The sequence below is a fragment of the Ursus arctos genome, unplaced genomic scaffold (assembly GCF_023065955.2).
Source record: "Ursus arctos isolate Adak ecotype North America unplaced genomic scaffold, UrsArc2.0 scaffold_6, whole genome shotgun sequence".
Classification (NCBI taxonomy): Eukaryota; Metazoa; Chordata; class Mammalia; order Carnivora; family Ursidae; genus Ursus; species Ursus arctos.
This window is the reverse complement of record NW_026623078.1, coordinates 40,266,256-40,281,219: the sequence shown is the minus strand read 5'-3', so window position 1 is coordinate 40,281,219 and position 14,964 is coordinate 40,266,256. Positions and strand designations below refer to the sequence as shown.

The window sequence follows — 14,964 nt, the reverse complement described above, 5'->3', positions numbered from 1 at the left end:
TGCTTTAAGTTTTATAGTGTACATCTTTAACTTATAGTCCACATCAAGTGATATATACTTCATGTATTAATAACTGCTCTTTAGGGGCACCTGGGTTGCTTAGTCGTTAAGCATCTCCCTTCGGCTCAGGGCGTGATCCCGGCGTTCTGGGATCGAGCCCACATCAGGCTCCTCTGCTGGGAGCCTGCTTCTTCCTCTCCCACTCCCCCTGGTTGTGTTCCCTTTCTCGCTGGCTGTCTCTCTCTCTCTCTCTCTCAAATAAATAAATAAGTAAATCTTTAAAAAAATAAAAATACATAACTGCTCTTTGTGCTATTATTGTGATACATCTTTTTTAAAAAAAAATATTTTATTTATTTGAGAGAGACCGAGATAGTGAGAGAGAGCACAAGCGGGAAGGAGGGGGGACAAGCAGACTCCCTGCTGAGCAGGGAGCCCAGCATGGGAGTTGATCTCAGGACCCTGGGATCATGACCTGAGCCGAAGGCAGATGTTTAATCAACTGAGCCACCCAGGCACCCCCTGTGATACATCTTTGACATATGTTAAAAATTTCAGAATACTGACAGTCTAATCAAGAAAGAATGTTTAGGATTCATCCATAAGCTTGTGTTTGCTTTGCATATAGAAGGTTGTGAGATATATAAGAGAAAGGTGATGTTATCCGGTGTCATGATATGTGGGAGAAGATTAGAACACCAGATTTGGGCAGCTGGGGAACTCTCAGTGGAGATTAAGTGAGCATCACCTATAGAGGTGTGTGTGCACACACGTGCATATGCACATGTGTGTTTTAAGGTATACTTTTAAATTTTCAATAAAATTACCAAAATTTTGGTGGAGAATAGATTTAAACAGAAGTTTGTTTTAGTTAAAATCTTTCTGGTTATAATTATTAAAACCCCACACAAATAAGCTCAAACAAAAACAGGGGAGGTGTTTTTTGTTTTTTGTCTTTTTTTTATAAGAAACTCTCTTTCACAGAACCTAAAGGCAGGGTGCTTTTTGGTTCAGGAAAAACTGGCTTGAGTGCTCTGATGTTTCACTGTCTTTCCTCTTTGCTGTTACCTGCAAATCTTTTTCTCTACGGACTCTTTTCTCATTCTAAGTCTTGTGACTTAGAGTTTATGAAGCTTGGATATTTTGGATTTAGTCCTTAGGGATGAAACTCAGATAGTCTCAGTTTAGGTATATTGTCTTAACTATGACTACAGGGACAAAGTCACAATTGACAAATGTGGCTTATTACTGTAACGGCAGATTGGGGGAAGAGGCAGCTTGCAGAAAAGAGGACGAGAAAATAAGTTATTCAATTGCAAATTTTTCTAAATATATAATCTGGTCATAAACATGAATCGTTATCTTCCCATTGTGCTGATAACTTTCTTAGACTGTTCTTTACCTTGTATTATAGTTTTCTATAAACATGTCCTGTCCTTGAGTTCTTTAAGGGCCATGTCTACTTTTCTTTGTATATGACAGTATATTTAGTACAGTTTTTATGCTAAGTTTCTGTTGAATGAGAATGACTATTGGGGAAAAGATACTGTATTACCTTGTATTGAATGGAGTATTAGTGGAGTATTATTATTCTTACATGTTTTTTTCTTCTGTTTTTAGTGGTATGCAATCTGTATTAGTGATGTTGGAGATTATGAAGGCATCAAGGCTAAAATTGCAAATGCCTACATTATCAAGGAGCATTTTGAGGTACTGATGAATTTTAAAAGGAATTCGTTTTTTTAATAAATTCCTGTTTCACTTATCTATTGCTGCATAGCAAACCACCTAAAACTTAGAGGTCTAATGCAGACAGCTTATTTCTCAAGATTTTGTGGGTTAACTATGTAGTGGTGCTCCCGATCTGTTCAGTGTATCTGAGGTCATCATACGGCTGCCTTCACCTCTGTCTTCAGCTGGGATGGAATGTACAAGATGGCCTCTTACAGGACTGTTTCTCTCCACTTTTCTTTGCATTATTTAGTAGTCTAGCCCAAGCTTCTTTACAGCTGGCTTCCAAGAATTCGCATTCCAAGATAAAAAATCCCAGTGCGCAAACTTTCATTAAGCCTCTGTTTTGCATCACACTTGGTAATATCCTGTGGACCTAAACAAGTCCTGTGGCCAAGACCAGAGTATGTGGGAGGGAACTCTGCAAGGTCCTATATACCCCGAGGTGTGGTCTGGTATAAAGTCTAACACAACTGATAAACCACTCCCAATAGTAATAGTACTGTTTACGATTATTATCTCTGTGTATTTTGTGTTTTAGTATTTCCCCTAAAGTTACTTCTTTTATAGTAAGCTCTTCCTTAGATGCCAGATATTCTCCAGGAGTTTGTATATTTTATGATGTGCCATATACACTACCTCATCGTCCTAAACAAAACTAAACAAAAACTCCCGAAAAACTGCCACTAGAAATTCAGCATATTTATTTCTCTTTTGATATTGTAGACCATCTCAAAAATACAAAGGAAGAGAATGTGATGGAAACATTCATAGGAAAAATGCTAGATAGCTATCTAACAGCTTTTCTGAATTTTATGGTTATAGTCTCAATTCCTGTTTTATACAGTAGGTAATAGAAAAGAACATTGGACTGGGAGTCAGGAGACCTAGCTTTTTATTCTGGCATCAGTAGTGTATATACACACACATGTGTATGTGTGTGTATACATATACATATATATTTTTCAGTGTAATAATATGCAACATTTTTCACATTTTAAGACCTTTGAAATAAGATTGCATTATATAATCAGTGGTATCTTATAATAGGCAATGCTTTTTTCTTTTTAGTGATAGATATAATAATGATGTGTAGTAACTTTCATGGTATCTTAGATTCTGTGAAATGTTGTAATTTGCTCGGGGGCATTAAATAAATCACCTAAGTTATTCTGTGCCATAGTATGTAGAAATATATGACAAATATCTTCCAATATAAATCATGAAAAATAGCAGAAAATATATCAATGGAAGCAGAGGATATAGATTATTTTTTTAAAACCAGTGTTTTCAGGCACCTGGGTGGCTCAGTCGGTTAAGCATCTGCCTTCAGCTCAGGTCATGATTCCAGAGTCCTGGGATCAAGCCCCACGTTGGGCTCTCTGCTCAGCAGGGAGTCTGCTTCTCCCTCTGCCTGCTGCTCCCCCTGCTTGTGTTCTCTCTCTCCCTCTGTCAAATTGAATAAATAAAATCTTAAAAAAATAAAAAAAATAATTAATGTTTTGCAGATTTCAAATGTGTGTAAGTATATTTTTAAAATGATAATATTTAGTATTTACATACTAAAAAGATCATTTATACTATTATTCCTAATTCCGTTATTATATCTAAAGCCATAAGGAATTACTATCTTAGGATTATTATTGTTGTTGTTTTTAGATTTTAAGTAATTTCTACACCCAACATGGGGCTTGAGCATGGTCCACCGACTGAGCCAGCCAGGTCCCTATCTTTGGATTCTTTTAAAACACTTTAACTAATGGCAAGAATTATAAAAGAAAGGGTTTGTTTGAGAGTAGCGCCTCTCAAGAAAATTAAGAAAATTAAATTCCCTAAAGGATCCATTACATATTATGAATTAACTTCTCTCCCTTGCATCTAGAATGGTACTAGCTCAATACCATTCTTGGTAGATTGGAGAAAATAATTATTCATAGAATTCTTTGTAGGGTTTAATTTTCTAGTGGAACTCCAATTAGGAAAGGTTGCTTAGTGTATAAGTTGTGTATACTTTAAAACATATTTTGCTATAAATCAACCACTATTTAATGGAAAAGTAAAATATAGTCAGTGATGATTCTTTTATTAATGAAGCAGGATTTCTGCTAAATCATAGTTGGCTATTAGCCTTATTTTAACTCATTAATCAGTGTCAGTAATAAATTGTCTGGTACTTTTGAAAGGTAAAATCATGCTGGTTATAGAAGATATTACTGTGTTAAGTATCTCCTATTACATGCTCATTTAATTTTTTACCACAACTCTGTAATATAGGTATATTACTCTATTGAGTCTATAAAACAGCAAGCTCAGGCATGGCAAGAAGAGAGAACTTGCCAAGGGTGAAAACTTGGAACTGTGATTTGAACCCTGGTAGTCTGACTTCAGAGCCTATACTGGTAACCTACAAATATTTTAAAATGTGTCTCTCAAACATTACTGACTGAAAGTGAAAATGTGGGTTTACAGAAAAACTTGAGATAGGAGTTCTCAATTTTTTTTAAAAGGGTCTTTTATTTTTAATAGGATTAACATTAATCTGAGATTTTTCTCAGTGGCTTTCAACAAAATAATGGATAAAAGGAGAAATAGTTGCTTTAAAGTTGTTCTGTAGTTTATGCTTTATGTTAATTAACATAGTTCTTTCATATAGTAAATAGAAATTAGGGAGACTTTATCAGTGTATCTTATTATGTTGTACATAATTATTTTACTAATAAATTCTGCGAATAAGAAGTATTTTTCCTTTGTTAAGTATAGATGGTGAAGTTGAACAAAAATATATATACAGGAAGAAACTCTGTAAAAGTATTAAGTACTTTGTTCTCCTTTTAGGAAAGAATACTATTTAATCCAATATTCATACAGAACTTGCCAAAAAGAACCTTCTTATTTTTCCTCTAATCTAGAAGAAACATTGAGAACTATAGATTACTGTTTTCAAAATTAGATTCATTTACAAATTTCATGTTTTTTTCTCATATTGATGAATCCTGTTAGTTGCTGAACTTTATAAAAGACTTAACTCTAATACAGGTCATTAATAGTGTACTGAAATGAATTTAACCACATTGAAGAATGAAGAGGGAAAAAAAGTTGGTGTTGTCATAGATGAACTGAAATGCAGAGTTGCCAAAAAAATTTTTTTAATCATGACTTTTTCAGCAAACATAGTAAAGTACTTATTTGTGTTTAGAAAACAAATAAGATTGACTTTCTCATTTCTTGTTAGAAAGCAATTGAACTGAACCCAAAAGATGCCACTTCAATTCACCTTATGGGTATTTGGTAAGAACCTTTCTTTAAATAAATATTTTAGTGGTAGGTAGTATGATCTTATTTTGTAGTATATAAAACAAGATATAAAGTTTTTAAAAGTGGTATTCATGAGTGTTTAAATTAACTAGAAGTTGTGATGTATTGTTAGAAAACACTAAATTTGATAGTGATCATGTTAACCATTGTTATTCAGATCATTTAGAAATACATATTAAAATGAAAAAGGCATTAAGACTTTTGCTAGACCTTGAAATTCCCTTTGTTGGGAAAGACTGTTCTTACTTACCAGGCAAACTGAAACTGGATTAATCTAACTATATAGTAGTACAGTTCAATGCCCTAAGAGGGTCTTTGCATCTTCAGGGTGTGTCAAGTATAGTCTGATTTATCTGAGGAATAATATAATATGACTTTCAGTATCTTTCCATCTGTCTAGTGTATATCTTATTTCGCTGGTATGAACATAGACTAATGTGTTTAAATGCTTGCTGATTTAAGAGTGTTTCTTGAGACAGGTTTGCTGCTGTTTTGGGTGTAGTCTGCAGACCTGAATATTTTATTGTCTTATAAATAAATGGTGTAGACAAACCTGCATCAGATTCTTAAAAAGGAATTAAATATCTTCAGGACAAAGACCATATTAAACTAACAAAACACTTACTGAGAACTAATGATAATGGAGAGACAGTGCTAGGGAGGAAACATGAATGTGATACAGTGGCTACTTCAGGGAGTTCAGACCCTAGTCAAAGATGCAGTACTTTCCCCCCTCCCTATATCAGAAAGTTGTCAAGATCTTTGGATGTTAATCATTTGCCTCTTTTAAATAGGCAGACTTAAATTGTCGTTTGCTATTGTTATTTATACGTATCATGTTTAGTTTTGTCATTTTTTTAAACTTCTCTTGGTTTTTCTTACCTAAAAAAATAGGGGTAATGATCCTAACTCATTTAGTTCTTGTAAGGAGTAGATGAGAGATAATCACCGAGCACCTGGAACAGAGTGAGGACTCAGTGATGAATGATATATACTGTGTTATCATTACCAGTACTGTTGTGTACTACTTATATTTAACCACGGAACACATCCTAATTGATGGATCAGTATAAATCAGTCTCTAGGTAATTCAGTGGGAATATTAACCTACTGGATATTATGTAAAGTGCAGATTGTTTAAATGTACAACAGAAGAAGATATCTTTTATATCTGTTAAGATGGTTTTCTGTAAGAGAAAAAAGGTGCAATTGAGATGTATATGTCATTTTATTTCTCTATAGGTGTTATACATTTGCTGAAATGCCTTGGTATCAAAGAAGAATTGCTAAAATGCTGTTTGCAGCTCCTCCTAGTTCCACCTATGAGGAGGTAGTGTGCTGTCCTTTGTTAAGTTAGTACTGGTTTCTTAACTGCAGTGCCATTCTACAGTGTCCAGATCTGGAGCTCTGAGCAGTGAGGCCTTTGAGCACGTTTCTAACCATCCAGTGCAGCTATCTTATCACAAAGGCTTAATACTTATAATCAGTGACTGGTGAGTGTTTTTTTATTTAGGTGAGTGGCTGATGATTCTGGTATATGTCAGCTATAATAGCTCATGCCTAAAATCTACCATTGTTTTCTGTTTGAAATCTACACCATGTAAAAGTCATAAAATAGAATAAGAAATTCACCAGCTGTTACTCAGGATTAGTTTTAAATATGTGTTCTACACACTAACATTTACCTGGAAAATCATGTATTTGTATAGATAAAGGAAGAGTAATTTTAACTTTTTAAGAAAGCAGGGTTGAAAGGTCCCCGCTAAAATATGAGAAAATATTCTCATATTTTCAAGGCCTTTTGCTTGTCTTGTTGAAAATAAAATTTGAAAGGGATTTCTGGACAAACATTTGGGGTTAATTTACACCAATAAAATTTTCAGAGTAAGGAAATAAGGCCGTTGAAAAAGCTTTCCTTGTACCTGTGTTATGCTCTGGCAGGCTATGGTGTAGAATTTAATACAAAAATATTTAGTTGAATAATCAGAACACAGTTGGGAAATATATATTGTTATTAAAAAGAATGTAAGGAAAAAAGATATAGTCAGCTCTACTGTAACAATTTTAGTTATGTTTCTAGGATATGAGTACATTATAAAAACAGTTTAAGTGGGACAAAAAGCTACAGTTTCAGACTCAGTAACATTTTATGTTGGAATTTCAATAATAAGGGACTTTAAAAAATTTATTGGTACAAACTATCACTGAGTAAATTTAACTTGATTTTATCAAGTTTTTGCAGACTTAAGAAGGATCAAAATAGCTGAGTTGCATATGATAATGTTCTTTCGTCTCTGCACTTGATGCTGGTTTGGTACAAGTTCTAAACAGCAATTAAGTTATTACTAGAAGGGTCCATATACTGTAATCTGTACTCTGATGATTTAATAATGTTCAGTTTTGCTGTGTTAACTTTCACTGTTGATGAATTGACTGTTATTTTAAGATGTTTTACTTCCTGACTTTTGAGGAAATTTTTTTTAATATTGATTGTTATAACCCTTTTCATTATGTTTGGGCTTTTTGTGTTTTTAACAGGCGTTAGGCTACTTTCACAGGGCAGAGCAAGGTAACATTTTTCTATTCACATACTAGTATAGTTAAAATTGTGTGAATGCTTTATATATAATAGGAATTTTTAAAACAAAAATATTACTTATTCTAATATACTTCTTTTTGCCCTAGACATTGTTCAAACAATCTTTAGTTTTTATTCAGTAAAGATCACCAGAGTAAGAAGTGGGCTGCTACTGAATTTAGAGCTACAGTTCTGGAATGGTCCTTCATTTGATATGATCCAACTTTCTTGAGAGGAGGCTTTGACATGTTAACTGTCTTAATTCAAGATTATACAGCTGATTAGAAACATTTATTTATTTAAATGTTTAATTTTTTTGAGGTATATATAATGTTATAATTGACATGTAACAGTTTCAGGTGTACAGCATAAGGATTCAGTATTTGCCTTTGTTGTAAAATGATTATAGTAAGTCTAGTTAATATCTGTCACATTACAGTTTTTAAAGTTTTTTTTCTAAGATTTACCCTTTCTCTTCAAAAAACATTTAAATGATAAATCTTGTTTTTAAACCAGGCCAGTTTTTGCTTTGTTGCAAATATTGTCGTCTTTTATGAAGAGTTTCATGTCACTCTGGCTTTGGAGAAATGGCCAGTCTAAAACTGACACCAGCCCATTCCAAGTTCATCCTTTTTAATATTAATAGCACAAACTAGGAGAGTAAAGGACATAAGCATATGTTACTAAATACATCAGAAAAACCCATTACAATTCTATTTCTATAAAATTAGAAGAAAGTTAGTGTATTAGAGAGGCTACTCATATGGACTTGTTTAGATGCTTTTAGGATAGCAAAGTTTTTTTAAAAAAACCATTTCTTCTAAAAAATTGTGTCTGAATGTTAAACTGTGTCAGTAATATATTCTGATTCGCTGTTATGATAACCCCTCGTGATAGTTTTTATATCATGAATATGAATCTGGGAATAAAGTTTCCTCAAAGGGATTTAGAAGCATAATTGCAAAGTAAAAATAGGGCCTTAGAGAATTAAGGGTTTGGGGTGTTGAGAAAAACATAGTAACTCTAGTCATCCTCCAGGTTTTACCCTATAGTTCCTCCAGGCGGTCTTTCTTTATGGACCATATCCAGTTTAGAAGCTACTCCTAGGCTCTTAGTACCTGTTGCTTCTCCCATCATGGCCCTTATCACTCCATAGTATGAGTGAGTTGTGAGTATTGTTTACATGTCTAAGACTAAATTCAGGGATGATGCGGACTTTGTCATTTTGCTCACAATTTTTTCCTTATTGCTTAGCATAATGCTATCAAATTTGCTGAATGACTGAATTAACAGATGAATGGATGAACCCCAAGGAAACCTTAAGTACATCTACAAAACATCTCATAAATATGTTCAAATTAAAGAAGTAAAACAATTTCGGGTTAAGGAGCAAATGGAGCTAACCATAAATTATATCCAGGGAAAAGTATGCTTTAAATATAGAAGGTCCCAAGTTGATAGGAGGAATCTGTAGAAAGAATTAATGAAGTTAGTGAGACAGTCCCATGCTTTCATAGGCTTTTGTTCAGTTTTCCCTGAGCCAAGAATGGTCTCCACTTTTCTGTTAAAATCTGTTTAGCTGCAAAGGCAGCCCAGATGTAACTTCTTAGCTTAGTTTCTCTTTGGTTTCTCATAGTACTTTATAATGTGTACACTTGTCAAAGCATTCCTTTCATTCATCTATTACATTTAGTTACGCTTGTTTGTCTCTCCTCTTCATAAATTCCAAAAGAACAGAGTCTTCGTTAAATCTGTACTTAAGTATAACCCATATTCAGTAAATGTTAATTAAATGTATGTATGTGCACTTGACCCTTAAACAGTGAGGGGATAAGGGGTCCCCACCCCCTACATAGTTGAAAATCTGCATATAACTAACTTTTTGGCTCCCCTAAAAGTTAACTACTTAAATAGTCTACCATTGACTGGAACTTACTGATAAACAGTTGTTTAAAATGTATTTTGCATGTTCTATGTATTATAGACTATATTCCAACAGTACAGTGAGCTAGAGAAAATGTTAAGAATAAGAGAAAATATAATTATAGCACTTTACTGTATTTATGGGGAGAAAAAAAAAACCCTGCATATATTTGGACCTGCAAAAGTTCGAAACTGTGTTATTCAAGGGTCAGCTGCATATATATCATGATTCCATTCACTCATACAGCAACTACGTATTGGGTGCATGTTATGTTCTAGGTACTTAAGATATAGCAGGGCATAAAAGACTTTATTAATAAAAAGAAAACCCCTGTCCTTACAGAGCATACATTTCTATCAGGAACCTCAGTTTCTAATCTATCAAATGGAGTATTTTATAAAATTGTATGAAAATGAGAAATGTAATAGAATGCCACTGAATAAATGGTACTTTACCAATATTTTTTTTTGAGATTGGAATAGTTGAACAAAAAAGAATTCTAGTTAGCCTAATCTTATATTGACCACACAAATTTATTATTGGAATTTAGACTGAAGAAATTAAGCCTTTAAAAATAAGAGCAATTCTATTTCATCTGAGATAAATTTTTCTTCCTTATGTACAGTGGATCCAAACTTCTACAGCAAAAACTTGCTTCTTTTAGGAAAGACATATTTGAAATTACACAATAAAAAGCTCGCTGCCTTCTGGCTAATGAAAGCCAAGGACTATCCAGCACACACAGAGGAGGATAAACAGGTAAAATATCTTCAATAAATTAAGGCAGGTAGATTTCTACTGAGGCACTATTAAATAAAGGTGAGTTAAGTACTTCTTTAAAAGCATTATTTGTCTAAATGTATATTGTTGAAAACAGTAGTGTTCATTTCAAATTGAACTCATTAACATTTGTTAATTTCCGTACAGCAGTCATTTAGTTACTGTCAACAGAGGTTATGAATTATTTGCTGCCTTATTCCTGTTTGACATACATGATGGATCAAATAAGATTTCTAAAATAAAAGGCAAGCCATGTGTACTAATGTGAAAGAATTCTCTAAGAGTCTTACCCAGTCCCTGTTCAGTTTTATTCTGACAATGTGCTGTCCTGGTTTTTGGGAATGCTTAGAGACCACAGCCCACTTTATGAACTTACTAGATTTTGCAGGTTGTTATGTATGCTGTACTGTTTATTTATAACATGTATTTTTCTATTTTAGATACAGACAGAAGCTGCTCAGTTGCTTACAGGTTTCACTGACAAGAATTGAGAATTTTTCAGAGAAGCAAGCACATGAAATATCTAAGAAACATTGCCTTTTCATCAAATTACAAAGATAATACATAAACTGTAACTGTTCTATGGCTGTTTTCTCGGTTCTTTAATATGACCATTTAACAAATTAAGTATACAAAATTTCTAAGTTTCTTCACAGATAACAAAAGAAATAATTACAAAAGATTGGTAGAGACTTCTCCCTGGCTCAGAGGCAGAGATATTGCACATTTAGGACACCAGCAATACAAAGTGGTGTAAGATTTCTAAGGAGGATGGTTTGCATTAGAATGGGAGATCAAGAAAATAAAAAAAGCTTTGTGGAAGAGGTTTCATTGGGGATGTGCATTTGTCAAATTGGACTGATGCAAAGTTTAGATCTTGCAGAGAAGGTGCAGTGAAAATTAGGAGGTTAGGATGTTGAGGGTTCTTGGATGGATCTTGGAACCAACCTACATAAGGAAAAAACTTAAGTCAGGAGAGGACGGAAAATGGAGTGGTTGTTTTTTTTTTCTCAATGTGACATAGTCTCACAAGTGGAGGATTGATTTTGTCACTACACAAAGCCCAGATTCTCTTCCCTAATGTGAAAAGAACACAGAACTCAAGGGTGAAACAGAAATGAAGATGTTTTAAATAGGCAAGACGGTATTACTTGAGGCTGGGATGCCACCACTGCAAAACTGTTTTATAAAAAGGATTATCTTGAATGTCAGATAAATCAACAGTGCATGCATAGTGGGTTTTCCCCAGAGGATTTGGGAATTGTAATGTTAACAGTGAACTGTGCAGATGTGGTCTGTGTTATCATGTATATTTTTGAACAAGAAGGAAAAAGTCCTGGACTCTATATACCCATCCCAATTGCTAATCTTCTGCTATATTTTACTTTATGTGTGTATATTTTTATATATATACGTGTGTGTGTGTGTATGTTTCTAAACTGTTGAAATTGTAGACAACATACTTCATCCCTAAATATTTCAGCATGCGTTGTATCAGAATAAGGACATCCTTTTAGCACAACAAAAAGTTAACAGTAGTCTTTAAAATCATCTATTACCAGCCATATTCATATTTTCTCATGTGTCCCAGGAATGTCTTACACTTTAAAAAACCAGGATCCAATCAGTCATACACTGTATATGATTTTCTGCCTTACTTTTTAAAAATCTAGAAGAGTTCTCCCACCTTTTTTTTTAATCCCACCAAGTCATTGACTGAAGAGGCCAGTCCAGTTATCTTAGATCATCCCTCATACCAGATTTGCTTACCCCACACTTCGAGAACCACTGTTCCATCTTATTTTCAGCGACTGTTTAATTCTATGTGTATTAGATCTTCTTTGCCTAATTTTTTTTTATCACGTCTCTGATTTTTCTCTTTACCTCTTTCAGTTTCATTTTCTTGGCTCTTTGAATTTGTCTTCCATGTCCCTTATTTTTTGTTTTCTTCCTCAGATACATTTTATCTTCACTTTCGAGATGTCTTTTCTTCTTTTTTTCCGGATTCCAGTCAGCAGGCATTTCACATTTTCATGTAGTTTGTCCAGTTCTGAGTTTCTGAATTTCTATTTTGATTTTTTTTGGTATCTGTAGTTATTTATTTACATTTAATTCTTGTTAGTATATTATGTTAAAGAATGTTTTTTTCTGGTTTGAGCATCCTCTGAAATTTTCTCCTTTTCAATTTTCTCTATAGAGTGACTTTCAGTATTTTCTGGTGATGTGTGTGTGTTTTGAGTTACCAGCAGTACCAGGTAATCAAATGGGTAGTGAAGTGAAGGATTTGTTTTTTGGATTTGTTCAAGAGTAATCTCTGTGAAGTGGTTTTTGTGGAATGAGGTATCTTTCAGTAATAAAACCTTTTATGGGAGGGGTCTGTCTTCTGGTATTTTATAGTGCTTTAAAAAATTTTTTTTGCTTTGAAATCATAGATTCATAGGAAGTTGGTGGAAAAAAAGTAGAGAGGTCCCAGAGGTAAACCTATAACTACAGTACAGTATCAAAACCACATAATTGGTATAGCCCATAGATCTTACTCAGATTTTACTTCTAAATGCTCTCGCTCATGTGTGTTCTACGTATTTTGTTACATGTAGTTTTTTTTTTTAAACTGCCACTATAATCAAGATACAGAACTGTTCCACCAAATCATATAAATTCCTAGTGCTGTCCTTTTATGGTCACACCTGTCCACTTTCCCTCCCTGCCACCGTCCCTAATCCTGGCAACCACGAATTTCAAGAATGTTATATAAATGGAATCAGATTGTGTGACCTTTTGAAAATTGGCCTTTTTCATTTAACATAATTCCTTTCAGATCCATCTCAATATAGTCAGTAGTTGATTCCTTTGTACCGTTGATTATATTTCACTGTAGTAGTGTACCCGTTTAACCATTCACTGAAGGTCATTTAGGCGGTTTCCAGTCGTTGACTCCTATGAACATTGGGTACAGGTTATATCAACACTCAGGAGTGCAGTTGCTGGGTCTTAATTTATAGAGCTGTTATCTTCCCTTTTTTCCCCTTTTAAACTAAGGGATAGCTAGCTCCCTTCTCCAAGATTCTGATTGTGTGTACTCTCTTCATTTTGACAACCCAGGAGTCTGATTCACCAGGTCTTACACTGGTTCTTGGCATTTCCTCACAGTTAGACCTATTCTGGGAACAAACCCTAGGACCCCATTATTCTCCTTCTTGTGCAGTCCCTATTTAATTGTCTGTGTTCCAAATGTGACCGCTAGTTTGAGATGCTTATTTCCCCACATGCATGTGAACAGAAGTTTGTAGTAGTCTGTCTTTATATTACAGACATGGGCTATGGGCGATTATAATTACCTTGCCTTGTGGATAGGTTTACTTCCTTTGAGGATTGAGAATAAATCTGGATTTGGAAAGTGGCTGCTTTATAAAAAATCTGAAAGCTCTCAGTTAACTTATTAGCAAAATCTTCCCAACGGAGCATTTAATCATAGACTGTGACCTAGCTATGGACTTTGTAAAAATGACTCACTAATCTGTAAAATAAGCATCATTACAACAAAGAAAAAGCAAAACACAACAACCTTAGAGGAGTTATGAGGATGAAAGAGAATATAAAGGATATACCGTATCAGTATTTTTAAATGCGATTATCAGTATTCTCCTTGGTTGAGATGTGGGAGAGAAAATTTGGAATTTAGGAAATGCCACTTTTTGAGTTGTACATTTTTGCTTCTAAATTATTTGAGGGGTATTTTTTGATTTCATGTGTTCACCATACAACCTATTTTGGACTGTGTGTGCCTGGGCATTATTGTACCCTAAATTTATTGGGAAGAAAAAATAGAAGGAGGGGTGGATTATTTTGGCAAGGGCCATGAAATTATTTTAATGAATGCCCTGTTCTAACCCACTGCACTGTCCTCTGAGAATAGTGAACTGTTTTGTCCTACGACTGAAGAGCATACAGTTGGTAAAAAGGAGCCTCATAAACATAGACGGCTTCTCTGATACGGTCTGGGGTTTTTCCTCAAAACAGTTTACCTTAAGTTTGGCTTTTAAGATCAACAGATTAAGAAAACTGGGGAGTGTTTATAAGACAACCTTTGTTCTCTCATCTACATATTTAAACGAGAAGATTTTTGACTTCTGCAATATCCACCAGAGTCCAACAAACAGACTCAAAAAGTCTGCAACAGGCTTACTGAGAAGGCTTAATAAGATAGGAACCACAGCTGACCAGCAAGTCAGTCAGGACTTCTTACATTTCAGAAGATGACCTTACAGCAGCAGTCTGTGTAGCAGAGCATTCACACAGCGACAAGAACTATCATCTCCCCGGGTCACAGCTCAGGGACCTCAGAAGGGACATGTAGTTATGGGTTTCCTCTGGGAAATCCAAAGGTATGGCTTATTAAGTATCTGGAGATTTCCCAGTCCAGATGAACTTAATCAGTCACGTGTCATTTTTAACAGAAGCAGTACTGCCTAACGGTATGTTGATACATTACCACCCTATCTAGTTGTAAAGATAGGAGGCAGGTGATTAACTGAAGGCTGTGAGGTTAAAAGGTTTTATTAACTCTTTGAGCTTTAACTGCCACTTGTAGCTGCTTTCCTGGGAAGACAGACAACATATCTGATTGATGAAATAG

The 14,964-nt window shown here is 34.4% G+C and overlaps 1 protein-coding gene across 4 annotated transcripts in view; it reads left to right on the top strand.

The window, feature by feature from the left end:
• RMDN1 (regulator of microtubule dynamics 1) overlaps nt 1-12,699 on the top strand; it is a 48,119-nt gene extending 35,420 nt beyond the window's left edge. For 2 of the 4 annotated variants that reach the window (XM_026495801.4, XM_026495803.4), the window contains exons 5-10: nt 1,621-1,710; nt 4,964-5,019; nt 6,289-6,376; nt 7,585-7,615; nt 10,174-10,307; nt 10,769-12,699. In XM_026495801.4, the coding sequence (XP_026351586.1) occupies nt 1,621-1,710; nt 4,964-5,019; nt 6,289-6,376; nt 7,585-7,615; nt 10,174-10,307; nt 10,769-10,819 (450 nt within the window). In that variant the 3' untranslated portion in view covers nt 10,820-12,699. Of the gene's footprint in view, nt 1-1,620; nt 1,711-4,963; nt 5,020-6,288; nt 6,540-7,584; nt 7,616-10,173; nt 10,308-10,768 lie in introns of those variants that run through there. The other 2 variants (XM_026495802.4, XR_008957762.1) reach the window with 2 other exon arrangements.
• The last annotated feature ends 2,265 nt before the right edge of the window (nt 12,700-14,964 follow it).